The 24,588-nt window shown below is 37.1% G+C and overlaps 1 protein-coding gene across 1 annotated transcript; it reads left to right on the forward strand.

Moving 5' to 3' along the window:
* Positions 1-4,592: 4,592 nt before the first annotated feature.
* Positions 4,593-23,208, forward strand: LOC127844799 (sodium-coupled monocarboxylate transporter 1-like). Its single transcript, XM_052375298.1, has 14 exons — positions 4,593-5,683; positions 5,981-6,046; positions 7,539-7,590; positions 9,084-9,151; positions 9,586-9,740; positions 10,726-10,866; positions 13,199-13,328; positions 13,934-14,022; positions 15,990-16,117; positions 16,583-16,740; positions 17,664-17,893; positions 21,179-21,282; positions 21,674-21,810; positions 22,332-23,208. Exons 1-14 carry the CDS (start codon positions 5,345-5,347, stop codon positions 22,440-22,442), a joined length of 1,908 nt encoding a protein of 635 aa, XP_052231258.1. The 5' UTR covers positions 4,593-5,344; the 3' UTR covers positions 22,443-23,208.
* The last annotated feature ends 1,380 nt before the right edge of the window (positions 23,209-24,588 follow it).

A 24,588-nucleotide genomic window follows, 5' to 3' on the forward strand; every position in this document is an offset into this window, starting at 1 on the left:
TTGGTTCAATATTATACTAGTAATCAGTCCATACCAGTAGTTGTTTGTTTTGCATCCTTGTGTATATTGATGTATTCGTATAGTAATATTTAATTCATAGACTTACTGTAAAGGACAATTATTTTAATATCAATTAATGACTATGTTTTACAGTTCCCAATTAAGGATATGAAAGTGTTTATTATGTCACAGTATGTAAGTAATTCAAAGAATAGTTACAAAAGAAAAAAAACCTTTACAGAAATAGTTATGAATATTTGTTATACAAACTTTACCAAAATTATATCAATACTTTAATTATTTGAATCCTTTACCACTTAGAAGCAAAGTGAAAATGTACAAACAACGTAAAACCAGAACACCCTGCTAGTAACTCGCAGTCTGTTCAGGTTTTGTGCTGTTTGCTGCTCAACAGTATCTAGTGATTGGAAACGAGGCCTTTAAAAATTTAGTAATATAGGCCTTTAAATAAATTTGACTTTGTAAGTGACTACAAACACGTCAAAATATGTATCTAAGTGGTAAAGGATTAATTCATCCATTTATTGGGCAGTGTTGGCAGACTTGTTATGTGTGTATATATAGTTGGCAATACAGAAATTTGTGATAAAAGCTTGCATATTGCACATAGTGTATTGTAAACATTGTTTTATTTATCCCACACATGTAAAAAATATAGTTGTATCAGGTGCCATTAGAACTTACAGATTTTATTTAAGGTGCACATTTATTTTTAAACATGAACATAAACATAATTTTCTAATTAAAGTCCATGTTTTGATGCCCCCCAGGTTTTTACTAATCACATCTGTTCTTACAACCCTCATTCTGCCCCGCTTCTTTTTTTAAGCATTACAAGAGCTGACATAGATTTTTTTTAAGTGTTAGAGCCTCACATATTTTCTTCTTTATAGGAAATGTGATTAAAATGAACAAAATATTTGCAAAAACTTTATCTTATACTACTAGAAACTTCTATGTGCTACTGACAAGTTCTTTGTATTGTGAAATACTTATGTTTCATTGGTAGTTTAGCTAGTAAGAATTCTGGTAATTTCTTACTGATATTGTTAAAATGTCATTTGTAATACCTCGAAAGTTGTCTGCCTTCCTTTAAAAAAATATATGTGTGCAGTGTGCTTTGTTCAACATTTGCTGTGCTTTCTGTATTAGATTTCTCAGTGTTTAAGTTGTCACTGTACATCATGCATTATGTGTGAGGGTGGTGCAATGCACTTGTCAAATAATACAGACTCCATATGCAAATATTCTTAACTTTCATTTTACACAATGTGATGCATACACCCAATTTAAACATTTTTGTTGTATAAAGTGTGTTTCATTCTGCATTAATCATTGGAAATAACAAAAGTATGATTACAAAGAACTTTTTGCATTAGTTTGAACTGTACATAACAGGGATTTCATTCATAAAACGGATATTTACTGAATAGTGTGATTAAATGCCAAGTATTTTGTTCAGTATTTTCATTTGATGCAACACAGAGAGTTAGTGATTGTTCAAAGATGTACTACCGAAGAAAACTGATTTGCCACATTAGTTAATGCTATCAGTGAGTGGTGTTTAAAATTGTGGCAATTATGTTTTGTACATTAAGTTATATACATGAACTTGTATATATTACATATTTGATCACCAAAACACACATTTATACAAATGTAGTACTCATAGAGAATGTGTATGTTCATCATTTTGTAACCATCACTATTAGGAGTTAAGTAATCCAATGACGTTTATTGTTCTGTAGTTAATATTATCATTTACCTGCTTGTTCCCGGTTTCTAAGTTATGTCCCCTTTTAGCACCTGGTTTGGGAGCCAGCCTAGTTTGAAGGCTGTTCATGTCATGATGTTTTGACTACTAACATGCACTCTTTAAGCAAACTTTGTGTACTCTAGTTTAGGTGACTTGTTGTCTTGTATTATATTGTTTCTGTATTATTGATGAATAAAATACCAATATCATAAAGTTGTATTATTGTATCTTAGTGGTTTTTTTCCTGTGTATAACAGTATAAGTTTATAAGATGTGCAGGAGACCACAATCCATGCACAACATATGCACTTAAATGCGTATCAAATGTAGAAAGTTGTGCTAGGCAAGAACGCTTCTTTCAAGTTCATTTCTCAAGATTATTGTTTCCCATATAGAGGTATATGTTTGGTCAAAATGGTGCTTGCTTTTCTGTCAGCACTCAAGCTCACCGTTTTATTAAGCTCATTTGTTTGGTACAGGGAGTGATTTACATGTTCTTGACATAACTGGCGAGTGTGAGATCACGATTTACTGTATTAACAAGAAGTTTAATGGACAAGGTCACATGTAAGGGACATGCACCATGTAAGATGTGATATAGCTGTACGCGTTAAGGCAATGTTTATGAATCAAATGCCAAAAAAACTTCTTTGAGTGAAAGGACAGATGCAATATGCATGTTTAGCTTACCTTAGCACGCACAATGTTCTCGGATGAGCTTGTGTGATCGTGTTTATTTGTCGTCCGTCGTTATCACTAACCTTGTAAACAGTCTAAAGGCCAAGGTCATGAAACTTGGTCAGCACATTTTAAATCATAACTCGGAAGTGTTCTTATCTGGGTCATGTGGGGTCAAAAGATAAGGTCAGAATGGCATTTGTTCCAGTCAGTTGCAAAACATGGCCACCAATGACCAAGGCAGTTTGCCTTGAAATGGATATAGTGAAAATTTCAATATTCTTGACCTCATATTTTTGGCCAACCCGTGCACAACATTCTTTTGTCCGTCAAGCGTTTTATGTTGTCAGTTCTTGCACGAAGTGAACACTTTAGGCGCTACATGTATTGTCGGGGTGCTGGATGTTTCGTGCCACTACCAGTTCGTGACAATTCCTTCTATGTGATTTAATCAGCAAAAATAGTGAACCAGCCAACCAACAATGAGAACGTGCGCAGGCGGGGTTTTATTGACCAACCAAAAAATTGAATACAGAGTTTTGTTTGATTGTCAAGTATCTCAGGTATCTACCAATATATATGTGCATGCTTTATTAGAGAAGAGAAAACTCGGCGCATTGATTTGGATGGATACTTTAGGATAGTTACATTGGAGAGTGGGACGTGGACGGACAGAGGAAGCGTCCAGTCATGTAGTCATAAACGGAATGCGACTGTTTCTATCTTACTTGATTAAGGGTGAATTTGTGAATGCAGAAGTGTTGTATATTTATAAAAATGAGCTATACGTAAAGAAATTGAACGAATATTAAATTGCACTTGGATTCATCTATGACTTTGTTGTTGTATAAGTCATTATACGGATGAATTGACAATATTAGATTGGGACCGACTTTTACACATAATAATATGCATTCAATTCACCGTTAATACGATTCACTACATTACGGCAACTTGCGCATGGTGTTAATCGAACGACTAAAATGCGACACTTGCTCAGAACCGTTTGTCCAATTATCGGTCGAATTCAAAACTGGGTGACATGGGTTTAAAAACTAGGCAACTAGGTCAAATTTAAGAAAAGAATTGTCAATGTCTTTTTTCTTTATCATCAATGAAACTTGTTTACAACATTTGTTCTAATGATATCTCGGTTTCGGTCCATTGCAAAACATGACCATCAGTTGGCAGTTCAGTTTTGCTTATACAACTGGTGAACTGTTGTGGACTCTCGAGAAGTCACATTTCCGGTCCTTTCTTCATGATATTTGCTTTCTTATGATGTTTCGGCTAAGTATGAAAATTGGTCTGGTTCGTTGAAGAAAAAAAACATGACCGCCATGCGGGTTGTTATTTTCCTTATATGGCTACAATGAATACTCGTTTACACGTCTTCCTGTTTTTCTTGTTGATCACTCAGATGGACACGCAGGCTCGTGCACAAATGTAGACGTGCGCTTCAATTCCTCCAGACTGATGTAAAGCATCACTTGCTTCGTGGGCGTCTCCGCCCAGATCTGACCGCGTCGTGTAGTGGACAGGACTGCAGCAAGAGTTCTGCTGTCATGCTGTCAGTTTGACACGGAAACTGGTCTGAATGACCAATTTGTAACGGTTGATGAGGTAACTATAGTGATTGGCGTTATTTCTTGGACTGTCGGATTTACCCTCCGCCTCATTAGCCTGGCTTCTTTAAGCCGAGGCTAGGTGACGTCTTTTAACTTGGCTTTGACCACATTGTAACATGGGGGTAAGGTAATCTACCAGTCCGGGGCGGGGGAAGGACTCCACTTGCAGATGACTGCCACGCAAATATCCATTGTTCTCCATCGTGGGAGTGGAAAGCTTACACCCTTGTTATGCGCATAATGCTTTATTGCGTCCGTCTTGAAAGTTAAGCGTCGTCCTGAACGTACTTTCTAAGCAAGTTTTCTGTTCCTATAAAAGCTCTTCCAAGCATTTATTCGTAGAAGGCGGAAATGGTCCTTAATTAGTTTATGAGGTTAGCAACACAGATATCGCCGTTTTAATACTTCCATAATATGTGTGTATAAACAATAGATAAACTGACAATTTTACATGCGACTACTAGTAGATTAAAAAGAGGGTTACATCTATTAGTGGTACAGCTAACCAGATATCAAGTATGTAAGTAGATAATTACCCTGTGATGAAGCACCTGTCACGAAGGTTCATAATTTGGATTTCGCTTTAACTTTCTCAATCTTAAACGTGATTGTTGTATTCATAACGTTTGAAAAGCACGTGAAATACACGCGCCAAATCTATAATCGACTTCAACCCGCGGGATGCGATATCCTGAAGAACACAGGGATTTATTTCAGTTTTTAGATGTCTTAGTAAGCATCGGCGGGTCAGGAGTCACAACGAAGATTAAAATTATCCACGTGCGTTTTATACTAGTTTTGTGTTGTATATAAGTATGTGAATTTAATGGGCGCTAGGGTCGTTTTTGCATGCCTCCGTTGCGCAGCAGAGTAAAAGTGTTAGCACTTGTGTACTTACGGCTTTGAGAGCGAATGTAAAGCTGCTTATTACAGGGACCTTCAGGAAATAAAGTGTTTTATATTTCTGCATCGTTTTGCACTACTAAACCCGTAAAGTGTGTTGGATTTATATTACAAAGTTTAGTAATACGTTTAGCAGGCTAAGTTATATGAAGTCACTATTTGGTCCGTCGACCAACGACTTACCGACTACGATTTTGTCAGTTGTTCAATGACTCAAACCTTTGTTGCTTTATCAGTATACTACTATATTTTAATTTGATTGATCAATAAATAATTTGGTTCCTATTATACAATTTGGTCAATTGATTAACTCATACCACGTGGGATACATAACGGTCAACGTGCCCATCCGGTCACCATGGAACGGGCTACATTTCACTGGGCGGACTATCTGATTTTTGTGCTGATGCTCGTCATTTCCGCGGCTATAGGCATCTTTTACGCCGTACGAGACAAACGAACGCAAACGACAGCGAACTTCCTTTTGGGTGGGCGGCGGATGTCACTATTTCCGGTGACGCTGTCTCTCATGGCCACCTTCTTGTCGGCTGTCCTCGTGCTCGGAGTTCCGACGGAGATTTTCTACAACGGCACCATGTACTGGTTGATTTCTTTCAGCAACTTAATAACATTTCCAGTAGCTGCGCACGCATTCCTGCCGGTGTTTCATGACCTTGAGCTCACCAGCGCGTATGAGGTATGCGGCGATAAGATGGAGATTTCCCGGTATATTTATCATATTTGATAGTTTAATCAGAAATTTAAGTCGTTGATGTCACTGTTAAAATTTGAACGAATGGATTAAAAACTCCTCAGCATCCATTGTTAAAAGTATAACAACATCACAGTTAACAGTGTAAGCATGTTTTACACGACAGTTCCGTCGAAAGACAATTAGTTTCTGCAATTTGTAAGTCTTATTTATTTCCACACAAATTTCGCAGAAATGTCAATTTTATGTTAATTAACATATTATAGGGCAATTGTATTGCAGTATCTTGAAAGACGTTTTTCCCGACCTGTCCGGATCCTTGGCAGTGTGATATTCCAGCTACAGATGGTAGGATCAAGAACCTGTTTGAATGTTGTACCCTTAAATAAGTATTACTTATAAGTCATGGCAATTTCATAGTTACCAGGTATGTTTAACTTGATGAGTTAAAATTTAACAGAACTGTTACGCTATCTCAATATTTATGCCGCTCCTGCAAAACTTGTCCTCCAAGTTCATATCTGAACACAACATGCATACATATGTCTACAACTTTGGCATCAACAACTTCAGTTTCGAACCCTTTTTCTTGATTCTAATATATTAAACAAATATGAGATAATTCTCATATATGTACACGTGTCTACATTAGGATGGGTACCTTCGTGGGTTTGTTCAGTGAAGTGAATACCGTGTGTGCACTATTTGTGAAACGCATAGATTATTTGACAGTTTTTTGTTCGAAACAAACACATGATCGATCACAAAAATAATATTCTTTTTTTTTAAAAACGCAGTTTATTATGTCAACAGTAACACGTTACAAGGACCTTTTCACAGATTTTGGCATGTATTGAAGTTTGTCATTAAATGCTTTAAATTGATTAAATGTAAACATTGGAACTTAATAGCACCAGTAAAAGACAAGAATAAAATAAAATAAATAAAAAGTAATCTCAACTGGGCTCGAACCAATGAACCCTGGAGTAAAAGTCTAGTATTTAAACCACTCGGCCGGCCGTCCTTATACAGTGAGAATTGTATTTTATACTTCATACTTGAATGCTCGTAATGTCACAAAATATAATGATAGCAACAGAACATCCCAAATTATTCAATCGATTCGCGTTTGTAACGCTTTATAATTTTCAGGTTTTTAAATCGTCAAAGAATGTATACAATGGATACTGTAGTGCATCGTAAATGTTCAGTATTATTGTTTCTTCGAAAATATAATAACTTCAACGAAAACCTGAAGCATTTTTTTTAATATTGTCAATTTACCAAAACGTGAAAAGGTCCCTTTAACAACCCAGCATTACGCCTTGTAATCACTGGCGCCACTTCTTTGAGAATAGTAATTTGTTCAAAGGCGTCATTACATGTCACAAAAGGTAAATACGTTTGTGAGTCTTTGACCTAGATCGGCTTTAAACTCTTTTACAAACCACTCTTCATACATCGAGATGTTTAAAGTTACATATCGTCAATAAACATAAAACCAACACACATTTCCTCAATTTAAACCACTACCGGTCACGACTGTTTAAGTCGTACGTAGGAACGAGAAAGTCATGAGAACGTCAGAAAACAAATGCACATGTGATGTCACCGTAGCTGACGTCACATCGACGTATTTTAATTGTTATACGTGTATTTCATTTGATGTGAAATCTTGGTCAATATTTTCCAAACTATCAACACATAGACCTTCCAGAACAAAGTAAGAGTTTGGTAGTCAGAATAACCCACTCAAGGATTATTAAGATTGTCATTTGTTTCGGGTCCGTCAGTAATTGAAATTTTCTTGTAATTGCATTCCTGTATTGTGACGCTTCAGATTCTATACATGGGTGTCGTACTGTATGCACCAGCAATAGCCCTTAATCAAGGTAAGAATATAACCAATACACTAGTGTCGTTTTTATTGACTTACTGTATATTTTTAATGTATACTTGCTATTGACTAAACAATAGAATATTAATATATTTCTGACCACACAATGTAACATTTCATAATTCAGTTCGAGAGATTATGCTTACTTTTACCTCGTTTATACCAATACTAGTAATTTATTATTAGTATATACTTAAACAGTTGTAGAGAGACAAGTTTAACAACAGAACCAAGCGTCATAAACCTTTGAATAAATCACTAATAAACTTCTTTTTTAACTCAAGTGATGCATGCTTAACATATACACCATTTATCGTCCTTGTTAACTGACATACTTCCTCAGTTCTGGAATCGTTAAATATTACCGAGCTTACCTGCATCAACGGTTACAGTCGTAGTATAACTACTGCACTGAGTTTGACCCGCCTCAATTATAGAGATGTAGTATAATACTGTACTCACGTGAATCAGTTCATAGGGTCGTAGTTAAACTTCAGAACTGACCTGCCTCAGTTCTAGAGTCGAAGTATAACTACCGTGCTGACCTGCCTCAGCTCTAGAGTCTGAGTTTAACTACCGTACTGACCTGCCTCAGTTCAAGAATCGTAACATAACTACCGTACGAACCTGGCTCATTTCTATAGCTGTAGTATAACTACCGTACTGACCTGCCTCAGTTCTAGAGTCTGAGTTTAACTACCGTACTGACTTGCCTAAGTTCTAGAGTCGTAGTATAACTACCGTACTGACCTGCCTCAGTTCAAGAATCATAGCATAACTACCGTACGAACCTGGCTCAATTCTATATGTCGTAGTATAACTTCCGTACTGACCTGCCTCAGTTCTAGAGTCTGAGTTTAACTACCGTACTGACCTGCCTCAGTTCAAGAATCGTAACATAACTACCGTACGAACCTGGCTCAATTCTATAGTCGTAGTATAACTACCGTACTGACCTGCCTCAGTTCTAGAGTCTGAGTTTAACAAACGTACTGACTTGCCTCAGCTCTAGAGTCGTAGTATAACTACCGTGCTGACCTGCCTCAGTTCAAGAATCATAGCATAACTACCGTACGAACCTGGCTCAAGTCTATAGTCGTAGTATAACTACCGTACTGACCAGACTCAGATTTTTAGTCGTAATGTAACTACCGTACTAACCTGCCTCTATTTTTTTAGAGCCGTAGTATAGCTACCGTACTGACCACACTCAGTTCTAGAGTCGAAGTATAACTACCGTTTTGATATACCTCAGTTTCAGAGTCGTAGTATAACTACCTTACTGACGTATTGCGTAAGTTTAAAAGAGAGACTCAGTACAATTATACACTTGAAACCATCCAGGTATTCGAGCTGGTCTAAACGAAATTTAAATGTGTAGAGTACTTTGTGAACCCGATTTCTTAGTTGAACCCATGTACTTATAAAATATAACTCGGTATTACCCGACAGGCAAACTCTAGCTCCTATATCCTTATTATGTTCCAGTAATGGGTATAAGCATGCTGGTGTCGATTCTATTGATAGGAGCCGTCTGCACTTTCTATACAGCCATTGTGAGTATAGTTTACTTATATCGAAGTTATTGGAACGCCATCACGTATTAAAACAAGTTTCGTAGTGTTTTCCTAATGAACTCGCAATTGCTTTATATTCATAACTGTTTCACTATTGTTGAATGTATAAATCTGATACTATGTACCAAATTTACAAAAAACCGTTGTACACAACAATGAGGATTATTTTACTAACGTGTTATTACACATACATATTCTATTGTGCTCTCAATGCAACCTGGTGGGGGACTCTAAATTGCGCAATAGAGGATTGTCTACGGCCTTCCATAACCATATATGGATGAAATCGTATTGCGCACGCTCGGGCGATTTACGCACCTTCGTAATCCCCCGGTCGCCTCCGTAAACATTTTACGAATACTTCCATGTATGATTATTGACGGCTGTAGACAATCACAATCTGCCTCTCTTAGGGCGGGTTGAAGGCCGTTATGTGGACAGACGCGTTCCAGATGCTCATCGTCTTCGCCGGCGTCGTTGGCGTCGTCTGGAGAGGCACCATGGAGGTCGGAGGCTTTACCGTCGTCTGGGAAACCGCGAAAAACAGCAGCATGCTGCGTGCAGATAAGTGCGTTGACAGTGACTGTCCTCCGAGACTTCGAATCTTTGTCTTAATCGCCCTGGTGATTTTACTAACAAAACACACTTATACGTCTGTAATATTTTAGACAAAGCATGCGAATGGTATAATCACAAAACAGTTGTATTAATTTCATGACATGCAAATCCGATACATTATAGCATGTGGTAAATTGCACCACTATTTCCTTAACGTAACCAAAGACAAGTGCCCACCGATTTCTTTACACACCACTATTTTATGTCCAAGTACACCATTATTTTCTGTAAAATAGTGTCTGATACCCGTAGTCTACAATTCGGGATCTGCATATGTTATATCAACTTGTTATTCGCTAGTAATATTTTGAGTGGTCATTGGCGAATCAGTTAATTGTTGGAGAAATTTATATAAGAAAGAAATGAACTAAAAATCGATTTGAAGTACCGAAATGTGTTGGTACAAGCATTACAATAAGATATTTTAAGCGGATCAGTTTAAAAGCTGTCACGAACATGTCATCAGAAGTTCTGTCCATAAAATCTCTAAGTATTTAATGAAGATATACATCTGTCAATAACTTATTTATTGTATCTCAAATGCGGTAAACGTATCTGTATTCAAACAACTTCTTACATATTGTCTGCATTGTATTGTTACCAATATTATCAAAGTGAAAGTCAAAGTGCTTTTTTAATTGGTGACAGTAACGAACATGTAAAGTGCGAGCCGAACGCTGATTGTTTAAGTTATGCAACCCATATATATTTTATACTGACATGTCGCGAAGAAGGTCACCCGTACCACGTTATATTGGAACTACGTTCAGACAACACAATTTTATTTAAAGGTAGAAAAACGCCGGCGACATCATTGCACCTCTTTATTGATAATGCGTCTGCAATTATTCGTCCATTTCAAGCACAAAGGCTTATGTACATATAACGATGTGTGGTCCTTTTCGCACTTATATTCGCATTTCAACTATTTCCAGTTTCGACGCCAGCCCACTAGAGCGTCATACGTTCTGGACGCTTGTTTTCGGCGGCTTCATGACGTCGATGACGATCTACGCTTCTAACCAGGCGATGATACAACGCTACCTCAGTATGCAGACGAAACGCCAGGCACAAACGTAAGACGCACGCGCTGTCACGCCACATAAATTGATTTTAATATATTTTATTTTTATGTATTAAATACCGAAAAACATACATGTAAACAAATACAAATAGATAGCATTTATATAGCGCAAACATAATTTACATATTCTATTGTGCGTCACAATTACATTGTACATATTCGGCATTAAGACCAAAACTTGTTAACAATATACATTTATGTTCAAGAACGTTAAAACAATCAGAAATTACTATTTTAATTAGTAAAAATGCAGACTCTATATTAATCCTACAAGTACACTCATTGTTCGTAAAATTGTCCAAAAAGATGAGTTTTCAGCCTTGATCTAAAACAGGCTTCATATTGACAAGGTAGATTGTTCCACCATTTAGGACCAACGACGGCAAGATATTTGTCAGCTTATTTTGTTCATCGTCAAGGAATGTAGAAATTTGTGTCATTGTGTGACCCTAATTTATACTGTTCTCGAGCAGGTACAAACAATTATCTTTTGTAAACTGGAGCTGTACCATTGATTACCCGAAATACAACAACTTAAACTTTAAACATCACCCTGGCCTCTACAGAGAGCCAGTGTACTTTTTTAGGAGATCAGTGATAGGTTCTTCAACAGAAGCGTCCAAGACTACTCTTGCGGCATGATTTTGAACTCACTGTAGCTTCTTGGTTTGGTAAGCGGGAACTTCCGTAGAAAGACAAATGCAAAAGTCAATATGCGAATGAACTAATTCATGTGCTATTGATGCCGTAGACTCTTTTGTAAGATGTTTTCGTATAGCTTTGATATTTCATAGTTGTGGGGCCCGCCCCCCCCCCCCCAAGCTGGCTGTTGATTTAGTTTTTTAATAATGAGCCTTCAATTCAAAATAGCAGATGTGTTTATACTTTTATTGTTCCTGATAGACAAGGGGATTAGCGCTCGCTAGTGTGAACACATCCCTCATCAGTCAATTACCCTTTGTGAAATTCCGGACGGACAGATGGACGGAGAGTCCAACTGCTAGATGCCATCGGGGGCATCAGAACCAGCTCAATATATAAAAGAGTTGCGTAAAAAGCCTCCGGAAAACGGTTATAAAAGAGAAAATTTTAAAGTCCAAGGCCCAAAACTCAGCCAAAAAATCAATGGACCGGAACGAATTTCACACTTCATCTGTACGTCATGTATGTAGACCACATACCAAAAATTATCTAAATATCTGAAAGCGTTGCGTAAAAAAAAACGCCGGAAAACGGTTATTATATACCGGTAGAAAAGTCCTATCTAATGTAGGCGTTGTAAACGATTGTGGTGGTATATCTGAGTTGATGATGGAGAAAGTAAAAACGCGTAGTAGATGATTAATTATGGTTATATGTCAGCCATACTTTTTATTTTATGCTTTCCGGTGGTTTATAGAGAAAATCAGTGAATTAAAACTGATAATTTCACTGTTTCAAACAATGAAAATTATCAGTGAAAATTATCGATAATTTTCACTGTTTACTGTGAAATGACGTCATTTTTTTTACGAAATGACGTCATTATCCCAGCCAAATTCTTTAGTTAAACTCTTTAACAATGCATATTAATTGTGTAAAAAAGCATAAAATAAAAGAAAATTCGTTGGATTAGGTGGATTATCGATTTTTATTCACTCGTGATCATAAAAATATATATTTTCACTCGTGGCTGCGCCACTCGTGATAATATTATTTTCTATGATCACTCGTGAATTAAAATCGATAATCCACCGAATCCAACAAATATCCTCTATATAAATAAAGGTTTTTAATTTTCAAAGTGTGCTTTCCTTCTTCACCAAACATCATACATTTATGAAATCTAAAGCTTTAAACATTGTTGTGAATTTCAATCCAACGTTTAAAGCTTTAGACGTCAGAAAAGTGCTGATTCACTTCTTAAATTCCATAAAATTCTATCACAAAATAAGTTTTTAAGCATTAAAATTCACATTGAAAAGTGCCGAATAAAAAAATTGGGCGGGAGACCCCGCACCCTCCTCGGTGCGCCCTCAGTCAAAAATTCCTGTGTACGGCCCTGGCCGGTTTCGTTTGGATGGTTGGTTTACGTTGATGCATGAACTATGAACTGGGATTCTGATTTCCACATTATCATATGACATTTGTCAAAGCATGAACCTAAGCCTGCTGACTAAGGCATCTGAGGTCATAGGGCGGGGTAGATGGGAGTATGGCATGGTAACTTATGGGTGATGGGTATGGTTACTTTTTAATTCGTTAGTGTCTAATGGATTGTGTGTGTGTGTCACACATCGATTCACACAATGATATACATGGCATATGCTTGTTGCATTCTACAGCGCCCTCTACCTTCAACTTCCGGCTAGTATCGTGTTCACGACGCTGCTAGTGTTCACAGGTCTCGTGTTGTTCGCGCGCTACCATGACAACGACCCGGTGAAACTGTGCCTCATCAACAAGCGGGACCAGGTGGGTAGCAATAAGTGTAGACATAACTTAGCCGTACCGTAGCCGATGTAGCAATCGTTTAGATAAGAATTTTAACATATATGAACACATGTTCAACTTAACAATTTGCGAAAACGATAATTGTTATGATAGTGGTGACGAAAACGACGATGAAGACGTTGATGATGACGATTGTGACGACGAACACGCTGATTAAAATAATGATGACTTTCTTAACGGTTGTAGTGATAAGGATGCTGAACATGTTAACGATGAGAATTATGCTTATGGTAATGGTGTAAGCGTACCAACTGTCGTATTTTTAGTGCGCCAGACTCGAGCATTACCGCACCGGCGTCGTCGTGCGACAATTGTTTTGAATGCTTTATGGAGTAGTCTTGAAACTCTAAAACTGCATATGGTATCACTCGAAACTTGGAATATACATTCGCCCAACTACACCAATGTCGAGCGCAACATGTCCTATATATCTAACTGTTACGTTTTGTAATAGAGGTATGTGCCATTTTGTCACACATATGACGTATACTCTATACAGTGTTAAGGATAACACGTATTAAATATGTACACAATTAACTCTTAGTCATTTTATTCCTTCTTTGCAGCTAATTCCGTGGCTGGTGATGGATGTGCTTGGAAAGGTGCACGGATTTCCGGGACTCATGGTGGCCTGTATCTTTAGTGCGTCACTGAGGTGCGACTTTATACACCCCACCGCCCCGCAAGTTGCCAACAATACAGCACACAAAAACAATCCAATAACTCATTTAACTTCTTCAGATCACCCGACCTAATGTAAGAAAAACAAGAAATATCTTTAAAAAAGATATACGGCGTAAATAGTTTAATGAATGAGATCAAGGATAGCGAATGTCTTTTTCTGTGCAGTTCTTAGCTGCATCACACGCAGTACGGGATGTTACGGGGAGTTTTCGCGGCTTATTTTACATTATAACATATTGCTGGTCATAAACCTATAGATACAAAACAGAAAACCAAAAGAAGAATGGAAGTGAAATTTAAACATATGAGTCAACCGGCCACACGAGAACAAACCTGTTTTAGTGGTCTGTCGGGCATTGCTATTTGATTTGATTATTAACAGTATCGAGAATCATCGTGCTCATGCTTAAAGTGATATTATGGGCATTTTGCACTGTTGAATTGAGCTGAAAAGAATTAACAGGTCAAAATAGTTAGTTAAAATGTGGTTACTGATCAATTATCTGCAACTCACCTTGCTACCAGTTGTTTATAAAAATATATTTTATATTCGATATTCTTACGTGACCCACCCAGTCCTGTAAGCCGAAATGATCCGTAAAACAATATTGTGTCTTTGTGTCGTATGAACAAATCTGCACTAAAACTAAATTTAGGTTCAACTCGTAAACGCATGATCAGTTGTCAAACGAAAGTACGGTTAATATTCAAATGCATTATTTTTCTCTTTCTGGTATATTGTTTTAGTATGTTGATGCTGCATTAATTACTATAAGTGTATATGAAGTAGAAACATCAAAAATAATCAACGGTTGCGATAGACACCTATAAACTGTTACATGCTCATAATATCACTTTAGTACATTAGGCAATATGGTGGAATAATTATTGTTAAATTTATTAAAAATAATATTTATCATTGTATTGTTGAAAACACATTAAGAATCTATTATTGACATACCATAATTATATTGCTGAATATCTTCTTTTAACATATTTCTGGTCTAAAGAAAATTCCAGGTAACCTAGTTCAAGGATAGCGTCTTTATTATATAACGATTATTTTACTGACCGCGAACTCCGGTGATGACCTGTATATAAACTCTGAATGTCCGCGACTTGACCCGAAACCTCGCGGGTTGAAATGCAATTCTTTAAAGTGAGGCCTCGCTTCCACTGCTCTTTATACTTTTACATGTTAACATGTTGACAGGAATATGGAAGTAAGTACTAAATATGAGAAAATAGCCTTTTAAGTATAAACGCTTTTGCGCTGGTAATACTCTGAAAATAAAAGGTGTACGCACAAACTGTATTGATGTCGAGAATTGAGTGTAAAACTGTTCTATCTATTAAGCCTTTTCATTAGAGATAAAATTGTTTCATACAGTAAAACAGTGGTACAAAGACGCGGATATGTTTCCAATGTTCTGGTGGTATACTCAAATCAGCCAATGGAATAAATGAAGTGTATTCATTCGTACCTAGCCGCGGGAAATTTTATTTGAATTTTATTGGACACTTACAAAGGTCAAGTCAGGGTGAAAAGCTGGCTTATGCAGCTTACGCCGAAAAATCCTGGTTCTAGTACCAGTCAATATTTTTATTGTGTAATGGGCTTGAACAATGGCTGCAGGTTGCTAGGTTAGGTTAAGAATGCATTATTATTTAGACATTTCAACCTTTTATCAATAATTTTGCTTTGTATATAGAAATATAACTATAATGAACAAGGATACTTTTAACCTATTCTTTTAGTAGTACGTTTGTCATTGTTATTCGTTAAAACTGTAAAACTGATTGTAAATGCCTAAATTTAAGAAATCAGTCGCATTTTAAAATGTTGTCAATTATAACTCTACTTCATGGGACATTTCGCATCACGATTCTGCTATAAGATACAATGGTAACACAACTTTTCCCTGTACTTGCGGTCAGCACAGTGTCGTCTGGTGTGAACGCTCTGGCCTTGACCTTCCTCACGGACATAGCGAAGCCGGCGTACAGGGCACTGAAGGGGCGCCACATGGAAGAGCGGATGTCAAGTATCCTGTCCAAAGTGTTCGGTAAGTGATATGAGTGGATTTTAATGCGTTATCTCATATATTGTCATCGATCACACACAGCCTTATTGTTTGATGACTTGGTATAAAACGATGAACAGTTTCATAGACGAATCTGTGACTCAAAGAACCCGTTGTCAAACTTTTAGTTCGTACACTGCACTGCAGTTTAATATGCGATGGCCAAAATGTAAGTTACCATGTTCGGAAAAGACGTGTAAGGCGTGTTGTGGGAATATCCGAGATGCAAACAGGTCCGGTTGTCGCTTCTTCACATAGCGTGTTTTTTCCGACAGTTCGTCCTTAAATATACAGATTTTATTTTAAACATTAAACAGTTCCGACAAATTCAAGATCAAAATTTACTCTTAATGGTTCTTTGAACGACTATGAACTAATAGTATTTTCAGTGTGTCTTATAAATATAATGGAAAAATATAAAAATTTATACCACTTCTTGCAATGCAGCCTTGCTGTTCGGTGCAACGACAATCGCCCTGGCGTTCCTGGCGCAGTTCTTCGGCAGCTTCATCCTGCAGGTGGCGCTCAGCATCTTCGGCATGGTGGGCGGGCCGCTACTCGGTCTGTTCGTCTGCGCATTATTCTTCCCCGTCATCAACTCCTGGGTAGGGAACCACACGTTCAATCCTGCCATTAACCATCGCGATATATTTGAAGCATTTTTGACAATTTGTGACAAGTTCAATTGTTGATAATCGTTTGAATTCTTCGATAGCTACGGCGCTGAATCCGATCACCATCAATATTTTTCAAATATATAATTATGCAGGCATAACATCAGGTGCAGAAAAAAGTCAACTGCGCTCAAACATAATTAGTTAATTACCATGACTCTGCTATGACTGATGTGACATGCGCGTTTTCTTATTGATAAGTCGTTGGTTCAAGATAAATTACTCGTGGGAACGACTACGTAAACGTGGGAACGAGTAATAATGTAATAGGAACGACGTCTTTTATACATGGGAACAATGTTAAAAAGAAGTTGTTGTAACGACACATTCAAACAATCAGAATACTCAGTACACACAGTTTGAAAATCATTTAAAAGCGTGAATCTGTCCGATTTATAACGTCCGAATTTATGTAAGCCTCCATGTATCAGCCCTCTTTAAACATGCGTTTAACAACGCGTATTTTGATTGGTTGATTATTTCGTTACCACGAATCGTTATCTTGTTCACACGAATTAGAGATGTAATTCCCACGAATTAGCTATATCGCTCAAACGACGTAATAACGCGTTCCAACGACTTAATTACTAAGTCGTCTCCACTTGTTATTTATCTCGTTCCCTAGACTTCTTTGGTCGCGCGAAAACAAGTAACATCGGTAAGTCATCGTAACGACATACATAAATAATAAACAATACATTGTCACATCTGTGTAACACATGAATAACGCCATCTAAAAATGTAACCCTTCTCATAACAACAAAATGTATAAATATATATACTGTACATTAGAAGTACTTAAATATATTCACCATACGTCATATACCCTACATAATGTTTTATGTCTAACTAAGGGAGCTTCGGTTGGCGTAATCTGTAGCCTGGCTGTCACTTCTTGGGTCGCCATCGGCTCCATCATGAACAACTCTGCGCATGCGCATGAGAACACGTGCCCGGAAGTGCGCGTAAACGGTAGCGACTATAACACCACGACTGTATTCACGACAGCAGCAACAACCGCATTAGAAGTATCTTCCACTTTGTATAATAACTCTACTTGGATTCCGACTAGAACCCATGAAAGGTATTCCGCGTTTTTTTTTATAATTGTTTAGGTGTTATGACAAAATACCGTATTAAGTTTTCACAATGCCTATATTTATTTACTTGTTTTAAATTAACTTTAAGGTATATTTACAAAATCGTAACGCCCATTTTTCAAATTCAGTTTACAGTAAACTAATTTGAATTCAACATTGCTGTACACAAAGATTCTATTCTACAATAAGTTATGACCACACCGGAATTTTATGAGGAGTTTTTGACCTGTTATTTGGCATTTCTCCCGACATTTTATAACCTATTATATATACGGTATTATTGTACTGATATGTTTGTTCGATTCCGTATTTGTGGCTTTCATTTTCTCGCACGATAACCACTACTGTGACGTTTTAGCTTCACGTATTGCTAAGACATTGTTAGATAACAACGGCGTGGTTTTCACACGGTCACCTAAGGGCACTAATGTTGAGGCAATATGGTAATAGCGTTTGAAAAGCACTCGCCCTGATTGTTCACCGGTCCGGATGCCGAGCTTGCCGAGGAATAGAATTTTTGTCCTGACCAAAATGAACACGTTCGTTGGTTCCCATAAATTCCAGGCACTTTTATTCTGAGCACATTGAATACTTTCTTTCGTTGCTATCAATACCAGACTTTTTTTGAGCACAATGAATACTTTCTTTCGTTGCTATCAATACCAGTTTTATTCTGAGCACATTGAATACTATCTTTCGTTGCTATCAATACCAGATTTTTTCTGATCACATTGAATACTTTCTTTCGTTGCTTTCAATACCAGACTTTTTCTGAACGCAATGAATACTTTCTTTCGTTGCTATCAATACCAGACTTATGCTGAGCACATTGAATACTTCCTTTCGTTTCTATCAATACCAGACTTTTTCTGAGCACAATGAATACTTTCTTTCGTTGCTATCAATACCAGACTTTTTCTGAGCACAATGAATACTTTCTTTCGTTGCTATCAATACCATACTTTTTCTGAGCACACTGAATACTTTCTTTCGTTGCTATCAATACCAGACTTTTTTTCTGAGCACAATGAATACTTTCTTTCGTTGCTATCAATACCAGACTTTTTCTGAGCACAATAAATACTTTCTTTTGTTGCTATCAATACCAGACTTTTTCTGAGCACAATGAACACTTTCTTTCGTTGCTATCAAAACCAGAATTTTTCTGAGCACAATGAATACTTTCTTTCGTTGCTAGCAATTCCAGACTTTTTCTGATCACAATGAATACTTTCTTTCGTTGCTATAAATACCAGACTTTTTCTGAGCACAATGAATACTTTCTTTCGTTGCTATCAATACCAGACTTTTTCTGAGCACAATGAAAACTTTCTTTCGTTGCTATCAATACCAGACTTTTTCTGAGCACAATGAATACTTTCTTTCGTTGCTATCAATACCAGACTTTTTCTGAGCACAATGACTACTTTTATTCGTTGCTATCAATACCAGACTTTTTATGAGCACAATGAATACTTTCTTTCGTTGCTATCAATACCAGACTTTTTCTGAGCACAATGAATAATTTTTTTCTATGCTATCAATACCAGACTTTTTCTGAGCACAATGAATACTTCCTTTCGTTGCTAGCAATTTCAGACTTTTTCTGAGCACAATGAATACTTTCTTTCGTTTCTAGCAATTCCAGACTTTTTCTGAGCACAATGAATACTTTCTTTCGTTGCTATCAATACCAGACTTTTTCTGAGCACAATGAATACTTTCTTTCGTTGCAAGCAATTCCAGACTTTTCTGAGCACATTGAATACTTTCTTTCGTTGCTATCAATACCAGACTTTTTCTGAGCACAATGAATACTTTCTTTCGTTGCTATCAATACCAGACTTTTTCTGAGCACAATGAATACTTTCTTTCGTTGCTAGCAATTCCAGACTTTTTCTGAGCACAATGAATACTTTCTTTCGTTGCTAGCAATTCCAGACTTTTTCTGAGCACAATGAATACTTTCTTTCGTTGCTATCAATACCAGACTTTTTCTGCGCACAATGAATACTTTCTTTCGTTGCTAGCAATTCCAGACTTTTTCTGAGCACATTTAATACTTTCTGTCGTTGCTATCAATACCAGACTTTTTCTGAGCACAATGAATACTTTCTTTCGTTGCTAGCAACTCCAGACTTTTTCTGGGCACATTGAATACTTTCTTTCGTTGCTATCAATACCAGACTTTTTCTGAGCACAATGAATACTTTCTTTCGTTGCTATCAGTACCAGACTTTTTCTGAGCACAATGAATACTTTCTTTCGTTGCTATCAATACCAGACTTTTTCTGAGCACAATGGATACTTTCTTTCGTTGCTATCAATACCAGACTTTTTCTGAGCATAATGAATACTTTCTTTCGTTGCAATCAATACCAGACTTTTTCTGAGCACAATGAATACTTTCTTTCGTTGCTATCAATACCAGACTTTTTCTGAGCACAATGAATACTTTCTTTCGTTGCTATCAATACCAGTCTTTTTCTGAGCACATTGAATACTTTCTTTCGTTGTTATAAATACCAGACTTTTTCTGAGCCCAATGAATACTTTCTTTCGTTGCTAACAATACCAGACATTTTCTGAGCACAATGAATACTTTCTTTCGTTGCTAGCAATTCCAGACTTTTTCTGAGCACATTGAATACTTTCTTTCGTTGCTATCAATACCAGACTTTTTTTTGAGCACAATGAATAATTTCTTTCGTTGCTAGCAATTCCAGACTTTTTCTGAGCACATTGAATACTTTCTTTCGTTGTTACCAATACCAGACTTTTTATGAGCACAATGAATACTTTCTTTCGTTGTTATCAATACCAGACTTTTTCTGCGCACAATGAATACTTTCTTTCGTTGCTATCAATACCAGACTTTTTCTGAGCACAATGAATACTTTCTTACGTTGCTATCAATACCAGACTTTTTCTGAGCACAATGAATACTTTCTTTCGTTGCTATCAATACCAGACTTTTTCTGAGCACAATGAATACTTTCTTTCGTTGCTATCAATACCAGACTTTTTCTGAGCACAATGAATACTTTCTTACGTTGCTATCAATACCAGACTTTTTCTGAGCACAATGAATACTTTCTTTCGTTGCTATTAATACCAGACTTTTTCTGAGCACAATGAATACTTTCTTTCGTTGCTATCAATACCAGACTTTTTCTGAGCACAATGAATACTTTCTTTCGTTGCTATCAATTCCAGACATGTTGTATATGAGCATACTGCATACTTTATTCTGTTCTTACCGATGCCAGCCTGTCTTCCCTGGATCAAGTCTACCAGTTGTCCTATATGTGGTACAGCACCCTGGCCGTCGTCACCGCCGTCGTCGTCGGCCTTGTCGTCAGCTGCCTTACAGGTACGCGTGTTCTTCATCAAAGCTTTTGCGTGATAAGTAAAATGCGACACAATAACATGACCAACTACGCACCACAGTCAATTGAACTTATATCGTTTTACATGTTCGTTTGTCGTGTCCCAATTTAGTCGTGCGCAATTTAGTCTGGCGAGATATCGTGGGTCTTGGCAATGCGATTAAGATCGAAAGTCGTCATTGCAACGAAGTGTCGAGTTTCTTTGTTGTTTGTCGATTTGAAAATCGTATTTCGCGTTCCAAAGGTGACACAAGGTATTCAATTTGACGGTAGATAGGACACTCGACGTTAAAAATATGAATGACTTTGCCTATACCAATTTCAAATATGCTTCAAACTATTCCAACTTATAAGGTCTAAAATGTATGAGAGCAGGTGGAAACAAAGGGCGGTCCCTGGACCCGCGCTTGTTGTCACCCTGGTACATCAAGCTGTCCATGCTGGCCACTGTTGCCCCGCTCAAGAGCGAGAAACGCGACGAGGACGGGGAGCAAAGAAAAGAGAATGTAGAGGTAACCACAATAACGACAAACAAATATACTTACAACTAGGAAAATCGATTTTTTTGCAAACCAATCGCTTCTGATTAAGAACGCTATTTTCGAGTGTCTTGTTATTGAATATTTATGGATTGTACCTAGGGTAGCGGAATGCGCTAGGATGTGCAAACGGTAAATGATGAACTTCCAATTTTTCTTCCCATCTTTCCGAACTATAAATTGGATGTCCATTTAATGTTCTCACTTTTATCGTCCCTATGTCAACTTACTGAAATCTTTAACAAATATGTCCTTCAGGATACATACATTAAGGAAATTAAAGGATACATGCGGAAACTTTCATAAAGTAACGATAAGTCTCAATGCAGAGAATATTGTTATATATTGTTTGGGTTGGTGTTTTCTAAGAAAATGGCAAATACTTTTTTCAAGCTTATAGTTGAACTTTTAAAATCATGGAAATTATTTTGCGTGTTGCTGTTTGTTCCACCGCGCCGTGTTATGGCTAACAAAGGGCCGGTCTCCCTTTTCAGATGACGGACGTCATGAGTGGGGCGCCTAACGGGGTGCATGCGCACGATGCGCGGTTCTATGGCGTGTATCAGCGCTCTGACAACATTGAGGAGTCACGTGATAACCTGTGACATGCACCACATGGTATTTCCATGACAACCTGTGATATTTATGTGACGTTCCCATGCATAAATGTGGAATAGGACGTGTGTTTTCCATGACAAACTGATAGATTGCGCTTGGTAATCTATAAAAACGTGATTTTACGTGATTTATATTTTGAAAACACGTGATTTCTCAATGATAATTTATGCAATTTTTTTTTTGAGCGTTTCAGATTTATCAACTCCCCACCAAAATTCGATGGATACATAATATAAAGATAAATGAAAAGATCAACGACTCTTTTATATTTTTATGTTCATATGTTACTGGATATTTTGCTATTGAATACACTCCCAATTCTGCATTGTACACACTCGTTAAAACACGTGATTCGAGACGCTTCTGCTCCACCAAATAATGTATAATATTTATAAGAATATCCTTTACTACCTTGTAAACATGTACACGTATTCATTGAACGTGTCTATAACTCATATTAATCAGGTCACCAGTTAACATTTGGGTCGTGCTCTGTGAAAAGGGCGTTTATTGCATGTGAGTAAAGTAACGTCCCAGTCCGCAAATGATAATCAGGAACGACACTTTCCGCCTGAACTTGATTTTTGTTAAGAAGAGACTTTCTTTATACGAAAAGTATAATAACAGCGGAAAATGCCGTCCCAGATTAGACTAATCTGGGACGACACTTTACGCACATGCATTAAACCCCCTTTTCACAGAGCACGGCTCATTTTTATAATTCGATTGATAATAAAATCAGTCGATAATTCATATGTTCTTGGTGTTGCTTTCGATTTTTAAGACCCCATCAAAGGAGGTTGTGAATATTTGTTTGTTTATGGTTGACTGTCTGTTTTCAGGCGGTCGACTTATTTCGTCCCTGTTTCCACAGTTCCGTTCATCTGCACTATTAATTCATGCAAATTGTTTTGGAAACAAAATATGGGTACCCGTTTTGGCAATCTATTGAATCGCTTCAGACATTATACAGTCATGTGCATTGCATCGTGAGAAATTATACCCAGCATGGCCTTAGTCGTTCCACCTCGCCAATCCAAATAATAGTTATGCAATATTCGCCAAAACAGGTGATAATATCTTGGCCAAGTTCGATGATCGCCATATGAATTGCAGAGTTATGGTCATTGGTTTATCGAAAGTTCTCCAACATATTCGACCCATACGATCAACATGTTTACATATTGGCAGCGCTCTGTAGAGATTGGGTTTAATGCATGTGTGTTAAGTGTCGTCCCAGATAAGCCTGTGCAGTCAAGGACGACACTTTCCGCTTAAACTGGATTTTTGCGAAGAAGAGACTTTACGTAACGAAAATACAATAAAAGCGGAAAGTGTAGTCCCTGATAAGCCTGTGTGGACTGCACAGGTTAATCTGGGACGACACTTTACGCACATGCATTATGCCCCCCTTTTCACAGAGCACGGCCCATATATTCTGCATCAAAGTCGATCACTCATCCACACAAATATAAATATAAAGAGCCATACATGTTTTACTAACAGCTATCGTTAACATATTATTTAACGAACAAGAAGACAATTTTTTATATAAACTAGATCTGCCTTGAACCTTTAAAATCTTTACTCGCTTAGAACACTATCTGGTATCCAGTTACATATAATAATTACTAATCATTTAAGAATATTCATACACTTTAACCCAATCAATTTTTCATGAACACGCGTAGTCTATCGAGGCGGTAATGAAACGTATTTAACACTATTATTTAGGATTTCGTATTCCTTATAACAAAAGCTTCTTTGATATACACTTTGAGACTTTTCTAACGCCACACGTATTCAAATCAATATAGATTCCTTAATTTTGACGGATTTTTTTATATTTGGACGAAGAATATTTCAACACACGAGTATTAATTTGTATAAAATTTAATTGACATTGATTGACAAGACAAAATAAAACTTAACAAAAAAAATCAAAAGTCAAATTCTCACAACCGTTCAACGTTAAACAATAGCATAGTGAAATGTAACGAATATAACAAATTCGAGTGGCTAATTCCTTGGGTGTCCTCTTGTGGCTGTAACAACGTGATTCCATCTCTTTCTCATTGAAGCCACACATTTGTTTATAAAACTTTGAGGGATGTTTCTTCACCCTTCCACATG

This window comes from Dreissena polymorpha, chromosome 9 (assembly GCF_020536995.1).
Source record: "Dreissena polymorpha isolate Duluth1 chromosome 9, UMN_Dpol_1.0, whole genome shotgun sequence".
Classification (NCBI taxonomy): Eukaryota; Metazoa; Mollusca; class Bivalvia; order Myida; family Dreissenidae; genus Dreissena; species Dreissena polymorpha.

Excerpts from the sequence above, each read along its gene's own strand:
- LOC127844799 (XM_052375298.1), top strand. The coding sequence starts at position 5,345 with ATGGAACGGGCTACATTTCACTGGGCGGACTATCTGATTTTTGTGCTG. Across the intron at positions 16,741-17,663 it reads TCCCCGTCATCAACTCCTGG|GGAGCTTCGGTTGGCGTAAT; the intron begins GTAGGGAACCAC and ends TGTCTAACTAAG. Across the intron at positions 17,894-21,178 it reads CCGACTAGAACCCATGAAAG|CCTGTCTTCCCTGGATCAAG; the intron begins GTATTCCGCGTT and ends TACCGATGCCAG.